The sequence below is a fragment of the Hyla sarda genome, chromosome 5, assembly GCF_029499605.1.
Source record: "Hyla sarda isolate aHylSar1 chromosome 5, aHylSar1.hap1, whole genome shotgun sequence".
Lineage (NCBI taxonomy): Eukaryota > Metazoa > Chordata > Amphibia > Anura > Hylidae > Hyla > Hyla sarda.
In genome coordinates, this window is record NC_079193.1 from 70907832 (window position 1) to 70931643 (window position 23812).

At 44.1% G+C, this 23812-nt stretch overlaps 1 protein-coding gene and 1 long non-coding RNA gene across 2 annotated transcripts in view; one reads left to right on the forward strand and one right to left on the reverse strand.

Moving 5' to 3' along the window:
* LOC130273223 (uncharacterized) overlaps positions 1–23812 on the forward strand; it is a 210857-nt gene that overhangs the window by 82241 nt on the left and 104804 nt on the right. The window lies entirely within an intron of this gene.
* LOC130273220 (sodium channel protein type 4 subunit alpha B-like) overlaps positions 1–23812 on the reverse strand; it is a 488856-nt gene that overhangs the window by 11088 nt on the left and 453956 nt on the right. Inside the window, exons 25-26 of the mRNA XM_056519644.1 lie at positions 12570–12623; positions 1691–1828 (exon numbers count right to left, since the gene is read on the reverse strand). Coding sequence (XP_056375619.1) covers positions 1691–1828; positions 12570–12623 — 192 coding nt within the window. The remainder of the gene's footprint in view (positions 1–1690; positions 1829–12569; positions 12624–23812) is intronic.

Genomic DNA, 23812 nt, shown 5'->3' on the forward strand with positions numbered 1-23812 from the left:
GAACGCTCGCGGCGTTCTTCTCCTCCTTGCAGCGCCCCGGTCAGACTCGCTGACCGGGAGCGCTGCTCTGTGTTTCTCGGCGGGGATGCGATCCCCGCGGCAGGACGTGCCTGCCCCCGGGTCGCATTCCCGTGTCTCTCACCTGCCCCGTCCTCCTGCTCAGTCCCGGTGCACACAGCCCCGCTCTCTAGGACGCGCGCGCGCCGGGTCTCTCAGATTTAAAGGGCCAGTGCACCATTAATTGGTGCCTGGCCTAATTAGTTCCAAGCACTCCCTACACTATAAAAACCCACTTACCCTTCCTGTCCCTGCCGGATCTTGTTGCCTTGTGCCAGAGAAAGCGTTCCCGTGTGTCCATTGCCTGTGTATCCTGTCCGTTGCCATTGCCATTGACTATGAACCCTTGCCGCCTGCCCTGACCTTCTGCTACATCTGACCTTCCTTCTTGCCTAGTCCTTGTGTACCGCGCCTGACTCAGCAGTCAGTGAGGTTGAGTCGCTATTGGGTGGAACGACCTGGGGGTTACCTGCCACAGCAAGTCCATCCCGCCTTGCGGCGGGCTCTGGTGAAAGCCAGTAGCCCGTTAGATTCTGTTCCCCTGATACGGCCCACGCCATCACCTCACTGACACAGAGGATCCACTACCTGTGTCGTCCCCGCATACCAGTCCGGATCCTGTCATATATATATATATATATATATATATATATATATTGTACTGCATAATGGTCCAACTTAGGACACCCATGCCAGAATAGAGAGCTGCTTTATAACACTGGCTCTCACTATGGGGACAACATTGTATGCTGCATTCACAAGCATTTATGAGATGTGCAGGCGGTAGTCAGGCCAGAGCTGCAAGTAAATATGCAGGAATACTTCAAGGAAAAAGATATTAATACAACTACTATTACTACTATCATTATTATATCATTTTAATATGTAGCATTCATAAATGTAGTTGACTCTTTCGTTATATATGTAAAGTAAATAGGACCTTAACCATGAAAATCACTGCTTGCATGTAATGTAAGAAATCACATTAACAGTCTATCTCAATATTCATGCTTTGGGTATATGAATGACATCCCTGTATTACAGCTAAATATCAAGCCTGCCGGCTGTTTTGCTATCTGTCAGCACATGCAAGCTGATGATAAAACAGAGATATTTTTCTAAAGGGATTTTCCCTATCTTTCTTAACCTGAGATAGAGTTTCAGATGAGTCATTAAAGAAAAAAGCTCTTTGAAAAAGTATTCTCGCTTATCTGATTCAGCTTTTAGAATTTTGGATTTTATATCTGGGAAAGTTAATGTTTTATGTCAGTCTCCTCAGAATCAAAGACCAGAATGTTGGCAAGGAATATACTGACAAATGTTATCCCACAGACTGATATTTAGAAGGTGAATACAATAAAATGTCTGTGAAAGTCTGTGAACAGATAGATATGAAATAGATAGACAGACAGATAGGTATATAGATATGAGATAGATAGATTTGAGATCCATAGATAGATAGATATAGAGACAGACAGACAGATAGAAGATAGATAGATAGAAGATAGGTAGATAGACAGACAAATAGATAGATAGCTATAGAGACAGACAGACAGATAGATACTGTTGATATATAGATATGAGATAGATATGAAATAGAGATAAAATAGATTGACATGATTTGGATACTTATCTTTTTCTTTTGTTGATTGAAATTGTCTATAATCACACCAATGAAAAGGTTCAGAGTGAAGAAGGATCCAAAGATGATGAATATGACAAAGTACAGGTACATGTATTTACTGTTTTCATATATCGGCTGTTGCTTAACCTTAAAGAAAATAAACAGAATTATAAACCTTAAAGCACAGTCAGTCATATAACACAGTCACAATAAATTATATATATATATATATATATATATATATATATATATTAGGCTCAGATTACTTAAATGGGCACTGTCATAATTATTTTTTGCATATGATACAGCAGGTAAAATAATTAAGATTTGCAATTCATTTTATGTCACTTTCATGGCCTGATAAATCTTGCCACTATGGGTCTCCTTTCTGGTCTGGCCATAGGCAGTGAATAGACTGTTGAATAGCTCTGCCTGTGTATGAAACAGGGAGAATAAGTGCTATTCACTGCCTATGGACAGACCGCACTTCCTGAATTTGGTCTCCTGCCAGTCCAGCAGGAGACCAAAGTCTGTGCTTATGAGCAGAAGGGATGCCGTCTGAACCAGAAGGGAGACCCCTAGTGGCCATATTTATAAGGTCATGAAAGTGACATAAAAAGACATTTATTTATAATTTTTTTTACAGGGAGTGAATTATAAATCTTATTTATGTTACCTGCTGTATCATGTGCAAAAAATGTCATAGGTTTACTATCGAATTTCATGATCCCTTTTTTTATTTAATAGTGTAGTAGCTTATGTTTTTCTATACTGCAAAGAAAAAGAAAATGTATCCAATGATTGCTTAGCAAACATATACCAAATGTACAGCAGTGTTCACCAGTTTTCCTTCTGCAGAATCTATTCATAATTTTTAGTTGTCCCTGAGCTAGTGGGTGGAGACTAGTTGCTGTTATATTTCCCATACATTGTTCTCATGCAGAATTATAGAGCACATCATATATATATATATATATATATATATATAGTGCAGTACTTAAAAAGGTACCTCTAATGGTGCTCTCGGTGGCAGGATATGGAAAAATATCGTGGCCGCTTGTAATTGTATGACTTGCGTTCACAATTTTGCGATCTGGAGACACAGTTGCCAGAAGTCCCATACATGTCTAGCCTGTAGAATGCAATAGTCTACAAGCAAATCAAGGGATCAGAAGCGGCCTGATATTTTCGCCCATATCCTGTTGCCGAGGTACCCTTTAACACTGTGAGCTGTGAAATAACACTGAAGTGAGAGACGGCTGAAAAATGTCTACTGTGGTAAAGGGGTACTCCACTGGCTAGGGTTCGGAGGTAAATATTTCCAACACTGTTTTCGCGCTGTGGGGGTCGGGCACGTCCCTCGTGACATCCCTGTCATGCACCCTTAATGTAAGTCTATGGGAGGGGTGTGTGACAGATGTCATGCCCCCTCCCATTGACTTGCATTGAGGGGGTGTGACCATGACATCATGAGGGGCGTGGCCATTTACTTCCAAATGCTGGCCAGTGGAGAACCCCTTTAAGGGGGACTAGAGAGGTAGTGAGGCAACATCGCAAGTTCAAGTTGTCATTTTGGACTATGTGTTGTGTCTCACCTGCTGGTTAAAATATGCTAAAAGACTGTTTAGTAAAGTTGCTGCAGTATTTTATTATAGCCTGGTCTTCCAGTCTTTTGCATTACCATGACACCACCCAGAGGGGCCTATCCCTCGGGCAGCCAGGAAGCAGTGGTTTCACCTATAGTTTATACTCCATCCCCTACCCCCTCTCCATAGACTTCTATGGGCAATATGTGACCTGATCCTCAGAGAGCAGATGTTTTGTCTCATCTTACAGGATGGACTTTCACAATGATGAGTTTTGAGGGGGGGGGGGGGTTGGATGTAGGTAGAAAAGAGGCATTTTCTCCAATATAATAGTATATACTATAATAGTAATATTGTACTATTAATTTATACAAAATTTGTTGAATTTTTTTTTTAATGAAATTCAATCTTCAAAAAAAAATCTACATAAAAATCAAAGTGTGTGAGGGAGAATAACTGAATCGAAATGCAATGTTCTTTAATGCAGAGGTGAAAACCCACTAATACACCAAGTGACTTGTTACTGTTCTGTATGATTCACCCGCAGTCTTTCTCTCCAGTTCATGGTAGAGCAGGCAGGTCACCCATCTTTGATTGCTAAGACTCCACTTTGTTCATGTTATAAGTCATCCAAATGCACAAGCAGCGAGATTATATCAGATGTGGCATTAACATAATGACCCCATTTGGAAAACATGAGCACAAAGAACTTTTTCTCCCGGTAAAAATGCTCAGGTTTTGTACTACTTTCACTGTATGTAATCTATGTAAATGTCAGGCAAAGAAAAAAAACTGTATTTTGGCATACAGATATCTCTTTTTCTCTATAATACAGAACCATATTTCATAACTCCCTAATATCATGTACTGAATCCTACAAAAGGACTGTAAGGCTCCATGAATCTCTACAGATCTCCCACTACATCTTCGTAAAGCAAAGCTTTGATATATACAGTGGGGCAAAAAAGTATTTAGTCAGCCACCAATATTGCACGTTCTCCCACTTAAAAAGATGAGCGAGGCCTGTAATTTTCATCATACACTGCTCCAAAAAATAAAGGGAACACTTAAACAACACAATATAACTCCAAGTCAATGACACTTCTGTGAAATCACACTGTCCACTCAGGAAGCAACACTGATTGACAATCAATTTCACATGCTGTTGTGCAAATGGAACAGACGACAGGTGGAAATTATAGGCAATTAGCAAGACACCCCAATAAAGGAGTGGTTCTGCAGGTGGTGACCACAGACCACTTCTTAGTTCCTATGCTTCCTGGCTGATGTTTTGGTCACTTTTGAATGCTGGCGGTGCTTTCACTCTACTTGTGAGTCTACAACCCACACAAGTGGCTCAGGTAGTGCAGCTCATCCAGGATGGCACATCAATGCGAGCTGTGGCAAGAAGATTTGCTGTGTCTGTCAGCGTAGAGTCCAGAGCATCAGAGCATGGAGGCGCTACCAGGAGACAAGCCAGTACATCAGGAGACATGGAGGAGGCCGTAGGAGGGCAACAACCAGGCAGCAGGACCGCTAACTCCTCCTTTGTGCAAGGAGGAGCAGGAAGAACACTGCCAGAGCCCTGCAAAATGACTTCCAGAAGGCCTCAGATGTGCATGTGTCCACTCAAACTGTCAGAAACAGACTCCATGAGGGTGATATGAGGGCCCGACATCCACAGGTGGGGGTTGTGCTTACAGCTCAACACCATGCAGGACGTTTGGCATTTGCCAGAGAACTCCAAGATTGGAAAATTTGTCACTGGCACCCTGTGCTCTTCACAGATGAAAGCAGGTTCACACTGAGCACATGTGACAGATGTAACAGAGTCTGGAGACGCCCTGGAGAACGTTCTGCTGCCTGTAACATCCTCCAGCATGACCGGTTTGGCAGTGGGTCAGTAATGGTGTGGGGTGGCATTTCTTTGGGGGGGCGCACAGCCCTCCCTGTGTTTGCCAGAGGTAGCCTGACTGCCATTAGGTACTGAGATGAGTTCCCCAGACCCCTTGTGAGACCATATGCTGGTGCGATTGGCCCTGGATTCCTCCTAATGCAAGACAATGCGAGACCTCATGTGGCTGGAGTGTGTCAGCAGTTCCTGCAAGAAGGCATTGATGCTATGAACTGGCCCGCCTGTTCCCCAGACCTGAATCCGATTGAGCACATCTAGGACAGCATGTTTCGCTCCATCCACCAACGCCACATTGCACCACAGACTGTCCAGGAGTTGGTGGATGCTTTAGTCCAGGTCTGGGAGGACATCCCTCAGGAGACCATCCATCACCTCATCGGGAGCATGCCCAAGCATTGTAGGGAGGTCATACAGGCACGTGTGAGTGTGACTCCATGGCTTGATAAAATTAGATTTCCATTGATAATTTTTGTGTGACTTTGTTGTCAGCACATTCAACTATGTAAAGACGAAAGTATTTCATATGATTAGTTTATTCATTTAGATCTAGGATGCATTATCTTAGAGTTCCCTTTATTTTTTTGAGCAGTGTAGTTATACCTCAACTATGAGAGACATAATGAGAACAAAAAAAAAATCCATAAAATTACATTGTCTGATTTTGAAAGAATGTATTTGCAAATTATGGTGGAAATTAAGTATTTGGTCACCTACAAACAAGCAAGATTTCTGACACTCACAGACTTATAACTTCTTCTTTAAGAGTCTCCTCTGTCCTCCACTCATTACCTGTATTAATGGCACCTGTTTGAACTTGCTATCAGTATAAAAGACACCTGTCCACAACCTCAAACAGTTACACTCCAAACTCCACTATGGCCAAAGACCAAAGAGTTGTCGAAGGACACCAGAAACAAAATTGTAGACCTGCACCAGGCTGGAAAGACTGAATCTGCAATAGGCAAGCAGCTTGGTGTGAAGAAATCAACTGTGGGAGCAATTATTAGAAAATGGAAGACATACAAGACCACTGATAATCTCCCTCGATCTGGGGCTCCACGCAAGATCTCACCCCGTGGTGTCAAAATGATCACAAGAATGGTGAGCAAAAATCCCAGAACCACACAGGGGGACCTAGTAAATGACCTGCAGGGCGCTGGGAAAAAAGTAAAAAAAGCTACCATCAGTAACACACTATGCCGCCAGGGACTCAAATCATGCAGTGCCAGAAGTGTCCCCCTGCTTAAAGGGGTACTCCGGTGCTTAGACATCTTATCCCCTATCCAAAGGATAGGGGATAAGATGCCTGATCGCGGGAGTCCCGCCGCTGGGGACCCCCGTGATCTTGCACGCGGCACCCCATTTGTAATCAGTCCCCGGAGCATGTTCGCTACGGGACTGATGACTGGCGACCACAGGGTGGGCGGCGTGTGACGTCACGCCTCCGCCCCCGTGTGACGTCACACTCCGCCCCTAAATGCAAGCCTAAGGGAGGGGGCATGATAGCTGTCATGCCCCCGTCCGTAGGCTTGCATTGAGGGGAGGAGCGCGACATCACACAGGGGCGGAGGCGTGATGTCACACGCCGCCCGCCCTGTGGTCGCCAGTAATCAGTCCCGGAGCGAACACGCTCAGGGGACTGATTACAAATGGGGTGCAGCGTGCAAGATCACGGGGGTCCCCAGCGGCAGCACTCCCGTGATCAGGCATCTTATCTCCTATCCTTTGGATAGGAGATAAGATGTCTAAGCACTGGAGTACCCCTTTAAGCCAGTACATGTCCAGGCCCATCTGAAGTTTGCTAGAGAGCATTTGGATGATCCAGAAGAGTATTGGGAGAATGCGATATGGTCAGATGAAACCAAAGTAGAACTTTTTGATAAAAACTCAACTCAACATGTTTGGAAGAGAAAGAATGCTGAGCTGCATCCAAAGAACACCATACCTACTGTGAAGCATGGGAGTGGAGACATCATGCTTTGGGGCCGTTTTTACGCAAAGGGACCAGGATGACTGATCCATGTAAAGGGAAGAATGAATGGGGCCATGTATCAGGAGATTTTGAGTGAAAACCTCCTTCCATCAGCAATGGAATTGAAAATAAAACGTAGCTGGGTAATTCAGCATGACAATGACCCCAGACACACCACCAGGGCAACAAAGAAGGAGCTTTGTAAGAACCAATTCAAGCTTTTTTTTCCCATGATGTCTCTCATAGTTGAGGTATACCTATGATGAAAATAACAGGCCTCTTATCTTTTTAAATGGACGAACTTGCACAATTGGTGGCTGACTAAATACTTTTTTGCCCCACTGTAGGTATTTCTATGAGGCCTTATAATCAGCATTACTCATGTTTGTTTTACACACTTAATTTCTATGTTAAATGTAACAATTAATCTCTAATTTGTTAAAGCTGTATAAATAAATAACGTTATATTAATGAGCTTTTCCTGACAACTCCAAATCAACCCAATATATATTATCTGGAAAATAAATTGCGGTAATGAAAACCATGTGTCAACCGGGGAGAAACCTATGATTTACAGCAGTCACTCCATTTACTACTTAGAACACAATGACCACCAAGTGTGAGGGCGGGACAGACACCAAAAGGAAATTTAATGGTCTTACTATTGTTTTACATTTACTAGTACATTTCTCAGTGCCACTTTTGCTTGTAGATTTTTTTTTTATTATTATTATTTAGAAGAATAGCCTTTGGAATGCTGAAAATGACTGCCAAAACCTTACTGTATTTCAGATTAATTGACTTTATTAAAAGCAATGGCTTGTATTTTAGCAACTTCTATTTTGTGCATACATATGCACAATGACATATTAATCAAACCTTCCACTTTTACTACAACTATCATAGAATAGAGGTACAAGAATAATGGGGTGAACCTTTTGGAAAAACATGGTCTTCTGCATCGATTACTAGTGAAATGTGGACTGACTGTAATCTACTATTATAGACAAAAACAAACTAATAACATCTTTAATACCCATCTTGTTGCATCATATTGCCTTAGACTTGTATTGTACAAAAACTGATTTTTTAGTTCTATCAAATGGACATAAATGTGCATTTTTAATTATGATAGAAGCTTCATTAAAAGCTTATGGATCTGTTAATGGATCTGTTCATCAAATGTACACAAACTTTTCACACAACTTGTGTTCATCCGGCAGCACGAGGGGTCAGAAGAAGAGTCTTTAACATTGCTTATATCCTAAAAATATATCTAAAGTTTAAGCCTGTAGGGTCTCCCTTCCTCTGAATTTGCTGTTTACTGCCTGTTAGGCTCAGTCACTCTCTAGTAACAAAAAAAAATAAAATAGACAGACTGAAGAAAGCAGCTCCTTTCTGCTCATACAGCCAGTGCCTCAGCTCAGTTCAGTGTCTTAGTTCCAAGCTACAGGATCTCTTCAGCTGTTATTAAGTCAGTTCCTATTTTTTGCGGCAAAAAAAGCTTATTGTGTAGTTAAAATGAAAAATTACAGTGTACACAGGAATGTGGAAAATTTTATGTGTTACACAGGGTTTTCAGCTGCTGAAATAACTCTTTGTGGTCAGGTTCAAAATGCTCCATTAGACATTAAAACTCTGATATGTCGGCACCAGAGGGGTCAATTAACTAATGAGAGGCATGTATGGAGTTAGTGTGAAAAACTCTTTATAACCATGCCCTTACATTATACCCCTAAAACCTTGCTGTCAGGTCTACTTTAAAGGGGTACTCCAGTGGAAAACAATATTTTTTTAAATCAACTGGTGACAAAAAGTTAAACAGATTTGTAAGACTCCTATTTCAAAATCTTCCAGTACTTATCAGCTGCTGTATGCTCCAGAGAAAGTTGAGTTGTTCTATTCTATCTGACCACAGTGCTCCCTGCTGACACCTCTGTCCGGGTCAGGAACTGTCCAGAGTAGAAGCAAATCTCCATAGCAAACCTCTCCTACTCCAGACAGTTTCTGACACAGACATAGTTGTTTGCAGAGAATACTGTGGTTAGACAGGAAATAACTATTCAACTTTCTCTGGAGCATACAGCAGCTGATAAGTACTAGAAGGATTAACCCCTTGCCACAAAACGCCATTTATAAACGGTGCTGCGGCACGGGAGAGTTATGAAGCGAGCTCAGGAGCTGAGCTTGCATCATACCCGCACAGTCCCGGCTGCTATCAGCAGCCAGGACCCATGGCTAACGCCATACATTACCCTTCAGGCAAATGACCGGCATTAACTCTTTAGACACGGCGATCAACTTTGATCACCGCATCTAAAGTGAAAGCTTCCCGGAAGCGCAGTTGAGTTGATCGGAACCATCGCGGTACAATTGCGATGTCCCGATCAGCTAGGATGCATCAGGAGGGTGCCTTACCTGCCTCCTGTGCATCCAATCTGCGATTGATTGCTCCAAGCCTGAAATCAAGGCTTGAGCAATCAACCACAGATAACACTGATCAATACATTGCAATGCAATGGCATTGATCAGTGTATTGAATCAATGTACTGCATGTTATAGCCCCCCTATAGGGGCTATAACATTGCAAAAAAAATTAGAAAAAAAGTTAAAGGGGTACTCCAGTGGAAAACTTATTTTTTATTTTTTATTTAAATCAACTGATGCCAGAAATTTAACCCCTTAATGACCAAGCCCATTTTCACCTTAAGGACCAGGCCAATTTTATTTTAGCGTTTTCATTTTTTCCTCCTTGCCTTCTAAAATCCATAACTCGTTTTTATTTCCATCTACAGACCCATATAAGGGCTTTTTTTGTGTGACCAATTGTACTTTGTAAGGAAACCTCTCATTTTACCATAAAAAGTACGGCGAACTCCCCCCAAAAATTTTTTAGGGAGGAAATTTAAATGAAAATCAAAATTTTGCACATTTTGGAGGGGTTCATTTTCACACTGTACAATTTATGGTAAAAATGATATGTGTTATTTATTCTGTGGGTCAATATGATTAAAATGATACCCATGGCTAGATACTTTTATATTTTTGTACCGCTTAAAAAAAATCTAAAACTTTTTGTACAAAATCAATAATCTAAACTCGCCCTATTTTGACCACCTATAACTTTTTCATTTTTCCGTATATAGGGCGGTATGAGGGCTCATTTTTTGCGCCATCATGTGTACTTTTTTTTAGATACCACATTTGCATATATTAAACTTTTAGATCATTTTTTATAAATTTTTTTTAAAATAAAATGTGACAAAAAAGCAGCATTTTAGGACTTTTTTTTATTTTTTACGTTTACGCCATTCACCGTACGGGATCATAAACATTATATTTTGATAGTTCGGACATTTACGCACGCGGAGATACCAAATCTGTTTATTTAAAAAAAATTACGCTTTTTGGGGCTAAAATGGGAAACATTGACAATTTTCATTTTTATTGGGGAGGGGATTTTTCACTTTTTTTTTACTTTTTATTTTTACATTTTTTCAACTTTTTTTTTTCACTTTTTTTGTCCCCATAGGGGACTATCTATAGCAATCCTTTGATTGCTAATACTGTGCAGTGCTATGTATAGGACACAGCACTGATCAGTATTATCGGTGATCTTCTGCTCTGGTCTGCTCGATCTCAGACCAGAGCAGAAGACCCCAGGAGACGGCCGGAGCAAGGTGAGGGGATCTCCGGCCACCATGCTGGATGATCAGAAAGCCCGTGGGAGGCACTGCGGGCTATCCGATCATCCAATCAAAGTACCGCAATGCCGCAGATGCCGTGATCTGTATTGATCACGGCATCTGAGGGCTTAATGGCGGACATCCACGCGATCGCGGATGTTGGCCATTACGGGCGGGGCTCACGGTCATACACAGGACGTAAATGTACGTCCTGGTGCGGGAAGTCCCGCCAACCCAGGACGTACGTTTACGTCCGTGGTCGTTAAGGGGTTAAACAGATTTGTAATTTACATCTTTTAGAAAATCTTAATCCTTCCAGCACTTATTAGCGGCTGTATACTACAAAGGAAATTCTTTTCTTTTTGGATTTATTTTCTGTCACGACCACAGTGCTCTCTGCTGACACCTCTGTCCATGTCAGGAACGTCCAGAGAAGAAGAAAATCCCCATAGCAAGCATATGCTGTGCTGAACAGTTCCTGAAATGAACAGAGGTGAATGATCCCTCATACCACCCTGTACGTGGAAAAATAAAAAAGTTATAGGGGTCAGAAGATGACAATTTTAAACATATACATTTTCCGGCATGTAGTCATGATTTTTTTCAGTAATAAGTAATACAAAATAAAACCTATATCAGTATGATATCATTTTAATCTTATGGACCTACAGAATAAAGAAAAGGTGTCATTTTCACCGAAAAATGTACTGTGTAGTTTCGCTGTAGATTTTTGGGTAAAATGACTGATGGCATTACAAAGTAGAATTGGTGGCGCAAAAATTAGCCATCATATGGATTTTTAGGTGCAAAATCGAAAGGATTATGATTTTTAAAAAGGTAAGGAGGGAAAAACGAAAGTGCAAAAACGGAAAAACGCTATGTCCTTAAAGGGGTACTCCGCCCCTAGACATCTTATCCCCTATCCAAAGGGGGGCGGGGTGGAGGGGTGCCTCAGCAGCGATCCCTGGGGTCCCCAGCAGCGGGACCATGGCGATCTGACATCTTATCCCCTATCCTTTGGAAAGGGGATAAGATGCCAGGGGCAGAGTACCCCTTTAAAGGGGTACTCCCGTGGAAAACTTTTTTTTTTTTCAATCAACTGGTGCCAAAAAGTTAAACAGATTTGAAAATTACTTCTATTAAAAAAATCTTAATCCTTCTAGTACTTTTTAGGGGCTGTATACTACAGAGGAAATGTTTTTCTTTTTGGATTTCTTCTTCTTTCTTTGTCACGATCACAGTGCTGTCTGCTTACCTCTGCTGTCCTTTTTAGGAACTGTCCAGAGCAGCATGTGTTTGCTATGGGGATTTTCTCCTGCTCTGGACAGTTCTTAAAATGGACAGTTTGATCTAAAACAAAAAAGTTTTTCATGGGGAGTACCCCTTTAAGGGGTTAAGGTTGCTAAATTGAAGTAATTTACAAATCTGTTAAATTTTCTGCCACCAGTTAAATACAAAAAATATGTTTTCCACCAGAGTACCTATGCACAACCTCTATGTCTCAACTTTGAAACTTCAGGAACTTCAGTGAAGTGCTAACATATTTCATTGGGGTTGTACATATCATCAAATAGAATAGTCATAATAACCAGTCTTCATATGCAGATGTTAAATAATAAAATCCTTCATTGAATGCCGCATATCTGTATATCATAAAATAATTCTCTATGAAATCAACAGTTACTCAATAAATTACACAATTACTAAAAAGACATAAAAAAAATCCTACTTCACGTGAGTCTACAGCAGCATACATGATATCCATCCACCCTTTAAACGTTGCCTGAAACAAAAGAGAAAAATTAGTCCAAAATGGATTTGATTGTGTACCTGTATTTGTCTGCTATTATTGTTTGTGTTACATCAGAATCTTGCATGTGTTATGCTTCACAATAATGATTTGTGCCTGTACATTGAACAATATCTGATCCAATGTTGGGGCTCACATCATACTAGCTCTTTACAACAGCAGTTAATATCCAATTTACAATGGTGGCCAGGTCGTTGGCAAAAAAAATAAATAAAAGCCTCCTATTGTGTACAAAGCCTCCTATTCTGTTTTCAAGAGGAAACAGCTGTGTCCCGCCACAAGGGAGAAACACAGAACAATAAGGAAATAAAACACGTTGTCAGAATGCCAGCAAAGTATCACCATGTCTGCACATTACATATTGCAGTAATTAGCACCCTTTTCTGTGTCTATGTAAATAATGCATTGCTAGGGCGCTATGTCATCACTGGCGTGGTGTCAGTGCCGACTACAAAATCCCAGCACTGAAATGATCTGGCCATGATGCGAAAGGCATTCCTACATCAGTGCCGAGCAGAGCACCGGGAAAATATAATATTAAGATTGCAAATATGAATATTGAATTATGGCTAATGTAGGATCATTGTTTATAGCCAGCACATGACTTGAGTTTTGAAAACATAATAAAAACATATGCAAAACATAAACATTATAAATTGCCTCCCCAATTTTTATAAAAAAAGATAAAATAAAAAAATAGTTGTAAAATGATATGAAATAATAGGAAAATAAAAGCAAAGAGGAGAATTTATCAAGAACGATTTCTCGCACTCCGGTCTTAAAGTATACCTGTCATTTGTAAAGACTTTTTATATAATGTAGGTAACTTAACAATATATGTATATTTGTAATATACATTGGTTAAAAATGTGTATACTCTTGGATGAAAAAATGCTGTCTGTGCAGCTATGGTGTGTGTGTCCCTGTGCGGAGACAAACTACAGGGAGTGTGGGCAGACAAGCAGGGTTATGCGCACTGAGGACAGGCAGGGCTCTGTACACTGAGGACAAGCAGGGTTCTGCACACTGAGGACAAGCAGGGCTCTGTACACTGAGGACAAGCAGGGCTCTGTACACTGAGGACAAGCAGGGCTCTGTGCACTGAGGACAAGCAGGGTTCTGCGCACTGAGGACAGGCAGGGCTCTGTACACTGAGGACAAGCAGGGTTCTGCGCACTGAGGACAAGCAGGGTTCTGCGCACTGAGGACAAGCAGGGCTCTGCACACTGCGGACAAGCAGGGCTCTGCACACTGAGGACAAGCAGGGCTCGGCACACTGAGGACAAGCAGGGCTCGGCACACTGAGGACAAGCAGGGCTCTGCACACTGAGGACAAGCAGGGCTCTGCACACTGAGGACAAGCAGGGCTCTGTGCACTGAGGACAAGCAGGGTTCTGCTCACTGAGGACAAGCAGGGCTCTGCACACTGAGGACAACCAGGGCTCTGCACACTGAGGACAAGCAGGGCTTTGCACACTGAGGACAAGCAGGGCTCTGCACACTGAGGACAAGCAGGGCTCTGCACACTGAGGACAAGCAGGGCTCTGTACACTGAGGACAAGCAGGGCTCTGCGCACTGAGGACAAGCAGGGCTCTGCACACTGAGGACAAGCAGGGCTCTGCACGCTGAGGACAAGCAGGGCTCGGCACACTGAGGACAAGCAGGGCTCGGCACACTGAGGACAAGCAGGGCTCTGCACACTGAGGACAAGCAGGTCTCTGCACACTGAGGACAAGCAGGGTTCGGCACACTGAGGACAAGCAGGGCTCGGCACACTGAGGACAAGCAGGACTCTGCACACTGAGGACAAGCAGGGCTTTGCACACTGAGGACAAGCAGGGCTTTGCACACTGAGGACAAGCAGGGCTCTGCACACTGAGGACAAGCAGGGCTCTGTACACTGAGGACAAGCAGGACACTGTACACTGAGGACAAGCAGGGCTCTGTACACTGAGGACAAGCGGGGCTCTGTATACTGAGGACAAGCAGGGCTCTGTACACTGAGGACAAGCAGGGCTCCGTACACTGAGGACATACAGGATTCTGTACACTGAGGACAAGCAGCCCTGCTTGTCCCAGTGAAACGGCCCATGAATCTTGCTTCTGAAATCTACGCTAGCTCTGACCTAGAAAAGATTTCAGTTAGGATTGACACTACCTCTTGCAGCAGTTTTATCATTATTTTTATGTTTAATGGTAATTAATACAGCAATGTGTTTTACTGTGTTTGAAAACTTAAAAGAGAAGTATCATGCTGAAAAACTTAACCCCTAGCCAAAGGATAGGGGATACATTTTAGAGTTTTAGGGATGAGCGAATCGAATCTAACGAATCTGAATTCATTCCGAATTTCAGGAAAAATTAGATTCGCAACGAATGCGCGAATCGAGGCTCCAGGGCATCTAAAAGTGTGTGTTCCACAGAAAAGCATGTTTACAGCAGCGATTCATGTCCCTGTCACTACAGCATTCTATTACAGAGAGGGACAGATAGCAGTGTGTTGCACAGAACGGCAGCGATTCACCTCATGCCCAAATCCTGCCTAGAAACACTTATAGGGAAGGGAGGGAGTGAGATTGAGAGAGAAAGTGCAATTTTGAGTGTAGTACACAGCGATTGTGTGCTTCAGCACTGGTATGTACTGCTGGTGTTGTACACAAATACTTTTTAAGCATACCGGAGCGCATTGGCCTTCCGTCATAAGTGGATACCACATACGTACATCTAAGTGGTGTACTATTTTGTTCCTGTTAAAGTCTTAAGGGCCTAGATGCTGTGAAAGGTCAGCCAAAAGTAAACACTGGCTGGTGTTGTACACAAATACTGTTTTAAGTATAGTGTAGCGTATTGTACTCTCCTCTTATACGCACTATGTCAGGAAGAGAAGTGCCAGGATGTGCACAGAGGAGTGGCATTCATCAGCCAGAGGTCGCAACAGACTAGGGGCGAGTAGCAGCAGGAGTCACAGCGAGAGGCCACAGCCTCCAGTATCAGCTAGCGGTCGTGTCTCGACCAGCAACCCATCTGCCGTCATCAATAGGTTAACATGGTCATCCACTTCATCACAAGTGACATCTGACACCCCCAGTCAACGCAACTTCAGACACAACCCTCAGTTGGCATGGCCCGGGAGCAGTCCCTGTCCTCCCATTGTCTCTGCCCTATGCTGTTCCCACCACCACAGAAGTATCTTATGCTGTGGGTTCAGAGTGGCGTGGGAGGGGGTGTTGCAAGCCTGCAGGCTCTGAAGCAGACACTGTTGAGGAACCTGAGGAGGACATCAGTGACGTGCAGACACAACTCGATAATGATGAAGCCAATCGCACTTGGGAGCTGGGTGCATTAGGGGCTTCATCATCATCAAGGGAAGAGGGTTGCAGTTTGCCCGTGAGGCAGCAGCTGAGCCAGCAAGGTGATAACATGGTTGGCAGTAAGCATGGTGGCAGAAGTGGAAATTCTGGAGCCAAACGTGCCAGGGGTAGACCACCTGCTTCGCAGCAGTCTACCTTCCCAGGAGGTAGTGAAACAGGTTTGTGGGGTCGGTGGCAGTAGCAGTCAATCAGTGCGGACTGTTAGTGGGAAAAATCAGCTACTCTGCGATGTGGCAGTTTTTCATCAAGCATCCGGAGGAGGTTAACATAGCCACATGTAAGATGTGTTTGCAGAAGGTGAAGCGTGGCCAGGGTCCCAATGTTGGCATCATGGCCCTGCATCAACATATAGCGGCCTGGGAGAACCATGGCTCCGATGAGTGGTCCAGCCTGCTGCATCGCCCAAGTGCACAACGCTCCCTGTTTCAGACAGCCAAGGCTCCACCACCCCAGCCGAAGGGAGCTGTGTGTCATACCCATCTTCTGTCGCTCCAGATGCTCCTGCTCCTCCTTCTTCGAGTCAGTCATTCCGCCAGCAATCCATCAGCGAAGCCATGTCCAAGAGACAACAGTATGTGCCCACTCATCCAACGGCGCAGAAGCTGAATGTGCTCCTGTCCAAGTTGCTGGTGCTGCAGTCCCTCCATTTTCAAGTGGTGGACTCTGCACCTTTGCAAAGAAGGCAGTACCAGCCCTGCACAATTTTGTTGAACTGAAAGTGGGCCAGTCCTTGAGCCTGTCGGTGTGTACCAAAGTGCATGGCAACGCCGTGGTGTGGAGCTTTAACTACGGTCAGGGACAATACATGTCCTTTACGGCCCACTGGGTGAACGTGGTTCCTGCACAGCCACAACAGCAACTTGGACAGGTCACGCCACTTCCGCCTTTACACTCTCAGGCCATTGGTCCTGTGACAGTGTGCGACTCCGCCTCCTCATCCCCCACCGTGTACTCAGCCTCCACTGCAAGTCTCAGTGTCCTTCCAGCATACTATGTGTGCAGGGCACGGCAGTGTCACACTGTTTTTCACATGGTTTGCCTTGGCGAACAAAGTCACACAGGGGAGGAACTGCTAAAAGTAATTCATGATGAAATCGAAATATGGCTTACTCCACAAAAACTGGAAATGGGAACCATGGTGACCGACAACGGGAAGAACATCTTGTCCGCGCTGTGACAAGGAAGCCTGAGACATGCGCCCTCCATGGCACATGTGATCAATCTGGTTGTCAAGTGGTTACTGAAGTGTTCCCCCCATCTGCAAGACATCCTAACAATAGGAAGGAAACTTTGCATGCATTTCAGCCACTCATACACCGCAAAGCACACCCTCCTTGAATAGCAGGGTCAGAACGGCATCCCCCAACATAGTCTGATTTGCAACATTTCAACACGTTGGAATTCCACCCTCCATATGTTGGACCAACTATACGAACAGAGAAAAGTCATCACCAATTTCTTGATGATCCAAGTGGATAGGGGGACTCCCCTGTGTAACTTCAATGTCAACCAGTGGAAGCTCATGCGTGATACCTGCCGATTGCTCAGGCCCTTTGAGGAAGCCACATTATTAGTCAGTCGCCAGGATTACTGGATGAACAACTTCATTCCACTGCTTCATCTATTACAACAAGTGTTGGAAACAATGGCTGGTCAGGGCACTGGAGACATGATGCCTACATCTCCCGGCCACATGAGCACTGTGGGGGCTGAACTGGAGGAGGAGGAGAAGGAGGGGGAGGGACAAAGTGGAGCACAGTTTAGGTTTTGTGAGATGGGCAGTTTTTCTAGTCATCTGACAGGAGAGAAGGAGCAGCTAGAGGAGCTAGAGGGTTATGAGGAAGGCGAGACAGAGGACCGAGACACACTGTGACAGTATACAGCGGAGATGGAGGCAGGGAGTCCCTCCGAGTCACTTGCACAAATTGTGACTATTCGGCAGCCAGGGCCGCCATCAGGGGCCTGTATGGGGACCGGAGCTTCAGATGGCACGGACTTTTCCTGCTTGTCAGTGAGTGACTGAGACTGTCACTCACTGACCGCTGGGGGCCCGCCAGACTATGACCGGGCCTCATAGTCCGGGGGGCCCAAGAGTCACGGCAGGGCCGGACAGGCCAGGGTCTGATGGGAGTCGTGGGGGGGAGTGATGAGAGGTGCAGGGGGGTGATATGGGGTGATGAGAGGTGCAGGGGGAGTATGGGGGTGATGAGAGGTGTTTGGGGTGTTATGGGGGTGATGAGACGTGCAGGGGGTGTTATGGGGATGATGAGAGGTGCAGGGGGTGTTATGGGGGTGATAAGAGGTGCAGGGGGTGTTATGGGGGTGATGAGGGTTGCAGGGGGTTGTTATGGGGGTGATGAGAGGTACAGGGGGTGTTATGGGGTTGATGAGAGGTGCAGGGGGTGTTATGGGGTTGTTGAGAGGTGTAGGGGGTGTTATGGGGGTGATGAGGAGAGGTGAGGGGGGTTATAGTAATGATGAGGAGAGGTTTGGCGGGGGTGATGAGGAGTGATGAGGACACAGAGGATAAGAGGGGGTGTATATGTATATATGATGTGTATGCATGTATGGCAGTTTTATATTCAGGGTACAGTGTATGGCAGTATAATATTCGGTGAATACAGTGTGGGGCAGGATTATATTTAGTGGGTACAGTGTATAGCAGTATTATATTTAGTGGGTATAGTGTTTTGCAGCATTATATTCAGGTTACAGTGTGTGGCAGGATTATATTCAGTGGATACAGTGTGGGGCAGTATTATATTCAGGTTACAGTGTGTGTCAGGATTACATTTAGTGGATACAGTGTATGGCAGTATTATATTTAGTGGGTATAGTGTATGGCAGTATTATATTCAGGTTACAGTGTGTGGCAGTATTATATTCGGTGAATACAGTGTGGGGCAGGATTACATTTAGTGGGTACAGTGTATAGCAGTATTATATTTAGTGGGTATAGTGTTTTGCTGCATTATATTCAGGTTACATTGTGTGGCAGGATTATATTCAGTGGATACAGTGTGGGGCAGGATTATATTTAGTGGGTACAGTGTACAGCAGTATTATATTCAGTGTACAGTGTGGGGCAGTATTTTATTTAGGGTACACTTTCTGGCAAGGTTATAATGATTACTGTCTTCATGCAGAGGATGAGGATCTGCTGACAAAGTGAGGAGCCAATGATGTCTGGATGTCAGACTCTGCAGAGAAGATGGAGCTGGAGGAAGACCTGGTCTCTGGACCAGATGAAGAAGAAAAGATAACAGAGAAGATATCACTCAAGTCAGAAGACGTATCTTAGGTCACTGATAGCATTGTGTATTCTCCTGACTGTCCAATCAGAGCTGTAGTCACTTGTAAGTCCTGCAGTGATGATGGGTAAAACTGTGTCCAATCTGTGTCTCTCCAGCTGTTACAAAACTACAACTCCCATAATGCCTGAGGCTCTCCAGACATGATGGGAGTTTTAGCTTTCCAACAGATAGAGAACCACTTCAACTGAGGTGATCAGTGGGGGTCTCAGCAGTCGGACCCCCACCAAAAAAATGGGCTGCTTATTCTTAAATGCCCGTGCGGTGCTGCATAACACTGTGCTATTAAAGAGTTTTCTGGTAAAAAAAATTACTTATCCCCCTATCCAACGATAGGGGATAAGTTATAGATCGCAGGGGGGTCCAAGCGCTGGGACCCCCTGCGATCTCCTGCACGGGGCCTCGGCAGTTTGCTGGAAGCTGACGTTTGTACCCCGCAGGAAGCCTCAGTTGGCACACCCCCTCAATCTCTAAGGGGTACATGGAGGGGCGTGTCGGCCGGTGCTCCGTGCGGGTACAGCCCGCCCCCCTTCCAGCCGAGATAGCAAGAGGCCCAATGCTCTGACCCCGCGCGATCTATAACTTATCTCCTATCCTTGGATAGATGATAAGTAATTTTTTACCAGGCAACTCCTTCAATAGCACAGTGTTATACAGCACCACACTCTGCTCTAATCTAATTAGAAATATATATGTCTAGAAAATAAAATAAAAATGGCGGGCAGGCCCTGGGAGGGGGGGGCAGGCCTTGAGCTGTGTAAGGGGCCCCCGAATTTCTGATGGCAGCCCTGTCGGCAGCAGGATGATTTCTGGCTCACCACCTTATTGGACCCTCGCTACCGCCACAAAATAGGGGCCTTTTTTACACCCACTGAGAGGGAGGACAAAGTGACCAACTACAGAGACATCCTACATAGTCAGTTGGTCGATGCCTATCTCCGCCATCCTCCATCCTCTCACAGATCTGACTCAAGAGACCCTCTGCGCTCACCTTCCACGGCCATGGCTGCTGGGAGGCGTGGGGTGGCAGGAGCAGTACCAGCTCCATTAGCAGCAGTCTGAGTCTACAGTCGCTGATGAGTAGCTTTCTTCACCTACATAGTGAAGCAACTCATCAGCAGCAGGTAGACCTGGAGCAGGACCTGAACCAGCAGGTGGTGGCATACCTTGACATGACCATGCCAACAACCATTGAAGATCCGCTGGACTTCTGGGCAGCCAAACTTGATTTGTGGCCGCAACTAGCAGAGTGTGCCCTGGAAAAGCTGTCCTGCCTGGCCAGTAGTGTGCCATCAGAGCGGGTGTTTAGTGCGGCCGTGGTCATAGTTACCCCAAGGAGAACTAGTCTATCCACGAAAAATGTGGAGACTCTGAACTTTGTGAAGATGAATCAGGCATGGATCAGCCAGGATTTCCAACCACCAATGCCTGATGTATAAGAATAAATTGGCTATGGTGCCACCCCAACACTTCACAAATATGGATAGTGCTAAACAGATTTGAGGCACGGCTCCCCAGTTACAGACATTGCTCCACACCATACCACAAGTAAGTATTGAGGATATCCATTAACTAAAACTTAAGGGGTATTCCAGGAATTTATTTTATTTGACTATGCTACAGGGGCTGTAAAGTTAGTGTAGTTCATAATATAGTGTCTGTACCTGTGTGTGACGGTTTTCTCACAATTCTTATGTGATTTTCACCCCAATATTTATTTTTATCAGCATACAATATGACTGCTGTCTCTGATTTTTTCCCAGCTTGCAATGCGGTCGAGACCTGACTCACTAGTCAGCTGATGACAGGGAGCCTGTCTGCTTCAATGGGTGGAGGGATCAATCTGCAACTAATGCAACAGCTGTAGGCACCCTGATTGAAAACCACAGGTAGGCAGCTCATTTATGTTTCAATGGGTGGGGGGGCTGATGTGTGGGAGGGAGGAAAATTATATCATGGGATTTGTAGGCAAACAAGAAAACTGAAAACAGGAAATACAAGTTCACAGAAAGCTAGCCACAGTGTTATGGTAATCTCACAGCATAGCCATTTATCCCCAAGACAAGCGCAGATCCTTCCTAAGCATGTCTATTACTGTCTGCCAGGTACGTACTAAAATCACCTTATGCTGGATAACCCCTTTAACTTTTAATAATATGCGTGGGATAAAATTTATGGACCCCAATTTTTTTTTTTTTAAATCAAACAAAAGGAAAGGTGTGCAAAAACACCATGTGCCACCTACACCAAGTATTGATGTGATGCAAAGACCTCTAAAAGGTGGAAGGGAACAACTTATGGTTCATTGTAACCGGAGGGGGTAAACACTTCCCCTGTAAGGCCCTACTCTCGCATTATTAATTCCCTTCTTGGCAAGTGTTACTCGCCCTAAAAAGGGCGGCCCACTCAGGAACCTCTCCCTCTTTCCCCTACAAACACTGCCATTTCCCAGGGTTTTTAGGCAGAAATAGAAAGTTTCCTGTGTGGGGCTGCCCTTTTAAGGGTGAGTAACAATTGCCAAGAAGAGAATTAATAGGGCGAGAGTAGAGCCTTACAGGGGAAGATTTTACCCCCACCTGCTACAATGCGTTGTTCCCTTCCACCTTTTCGAGGAAGGGCCAGGCCCATTTTATTTTTGCATTTTCATTTTTTCTTCCTTGCATTCTAAAAATCATAACTCTTAAATTTCCACCCATAGACTCATATAAGGGCTTCTTTTTTTCGTCACCAATTTTACTTTGTAACGACATCACTTATTTTTCCATAAAATGTATGGCGCAACCCAAAAAATATAATTTATGTGGGAAAATTTAAAAGAAAATCACAATTTAGCTAATTTTGGAAGGTTTTGTTTTTATGGTGTACCTTTTATGGTAAAAATGACATGTTTTCTTTATTCTAAGGGTCAATACAATTAAAATGATACCCATGTTATATGCTTTTCTATAATTGTTCCGCTTAAAAAAAATCTCTCTAATTTTTCCGTTTATGGGGCAGTTTGAGGGCTCATTTTTTGTGATGTGATCTGTAGCTGTTATCAGTACCACTTTTGCTCAGGTTTTCCTTTTTCAAATTTTTTTATATATATATATATATATATATATATATATATATATATATTTATTTTTATAAAATGTGACAAAAATGCTGCGATTTTGGAATTTTTAAATTTTTTACGTTTACGCCGTTCACCGTACGGGATAATTCATATATTTTGATAGTTCAGATTTTTACGCATGCACGATATCAAATATGTTTATAAATTTTTTTTTATGCTTTTTTGGGGGTAAATGGGAAAAACGGATGATTTACGTTTTTATTTGGGGAGGGAATTTTCACCTTTTTCTTACTTTTTTATTTTATTTAATTTTTTACTTTTTATTTACACTTTAATTTACTTTTTATTAACCCTTTCATTTGATTGCTAATACTGTTCAGTGCTATGCATAGGGCTCGATGTCAGACCAGAGCAGAAGACCCCTGGAGACGGACAGAGGCAGGTGAGGAGACCTCCGTCCGCCATTATGGATGATCGGATCCCCGCAGCAGTGCTGCAAGTGATCCAATAGACCATTTAAAGTACCGCACTGCCACAGACGCTGTGATCTGTATTGATCACGGCATCTGAGGGGATGATGGCGGACATCCGTGCAATAGCAGATATCCGCCATTACTAGCGGGTCCCTGGCTGTTGATAGCAGCCGGGACCTGACGCGCATGACGCGATCACTGGTCCGGGGCTCGCGAGCATGGCGGAGCGTAAATGGGAAATAGGGAGAGGTTCCTGTGTGGGGCTGCACTTTTTAACCTCTTAACGACAATGGGACCTAAATTACGTCATGGTACCGTGGTACTTAATGCACCAGGACGTAATTTATGTCCCATTGTCGTTAAGAGGTTAAAAAGTGCGGCCTCACACAGGAACCTCTCCCTATTTCCCACCTACAAACACTGCCATTTTCCAGGGTTTTTAGGTGGAAATAGAGAGTTTCCTGTGTGGGGCCGCCCTTTTTAGGGTGAGTAACACTTGCCAAGAAGGAAATTAATAATGCGAGAGTAGGGCCTTACAGGAGAAATTTTTACCCCTACCTGTGACAACGGACCATACGTTGTTCCCTTCCACCTTCTAGAGTGCTTTGCATCACATCAATACTTGATGCTGTAGGTGGCACATGGTGTTTGCACACCTTTCCTTTTGTTTGATTTAAAAAAAATTTGGGTCCATATACCGTATTTATCGGCGTATAACACGCACTTTTTAGGCTAAAATTTTTAGCCTAAAGTCTACCTGCGTGTTATACACCGATAAGCCGCTGCAGTTCAATGATTTAAAGCGGGCGCTTTAAATCAATGAACTGCAGCGGCTTTGCAGGTGCAGAGACCGCCACCGCTGCCGGCTTCTCTGCCCCTGCCTGTCCTCGGGTCTAGAGCCCTGCTGCCGGCCCTTCTCTCCCCCTGGCTATCGGTGCCGCTGCCCGT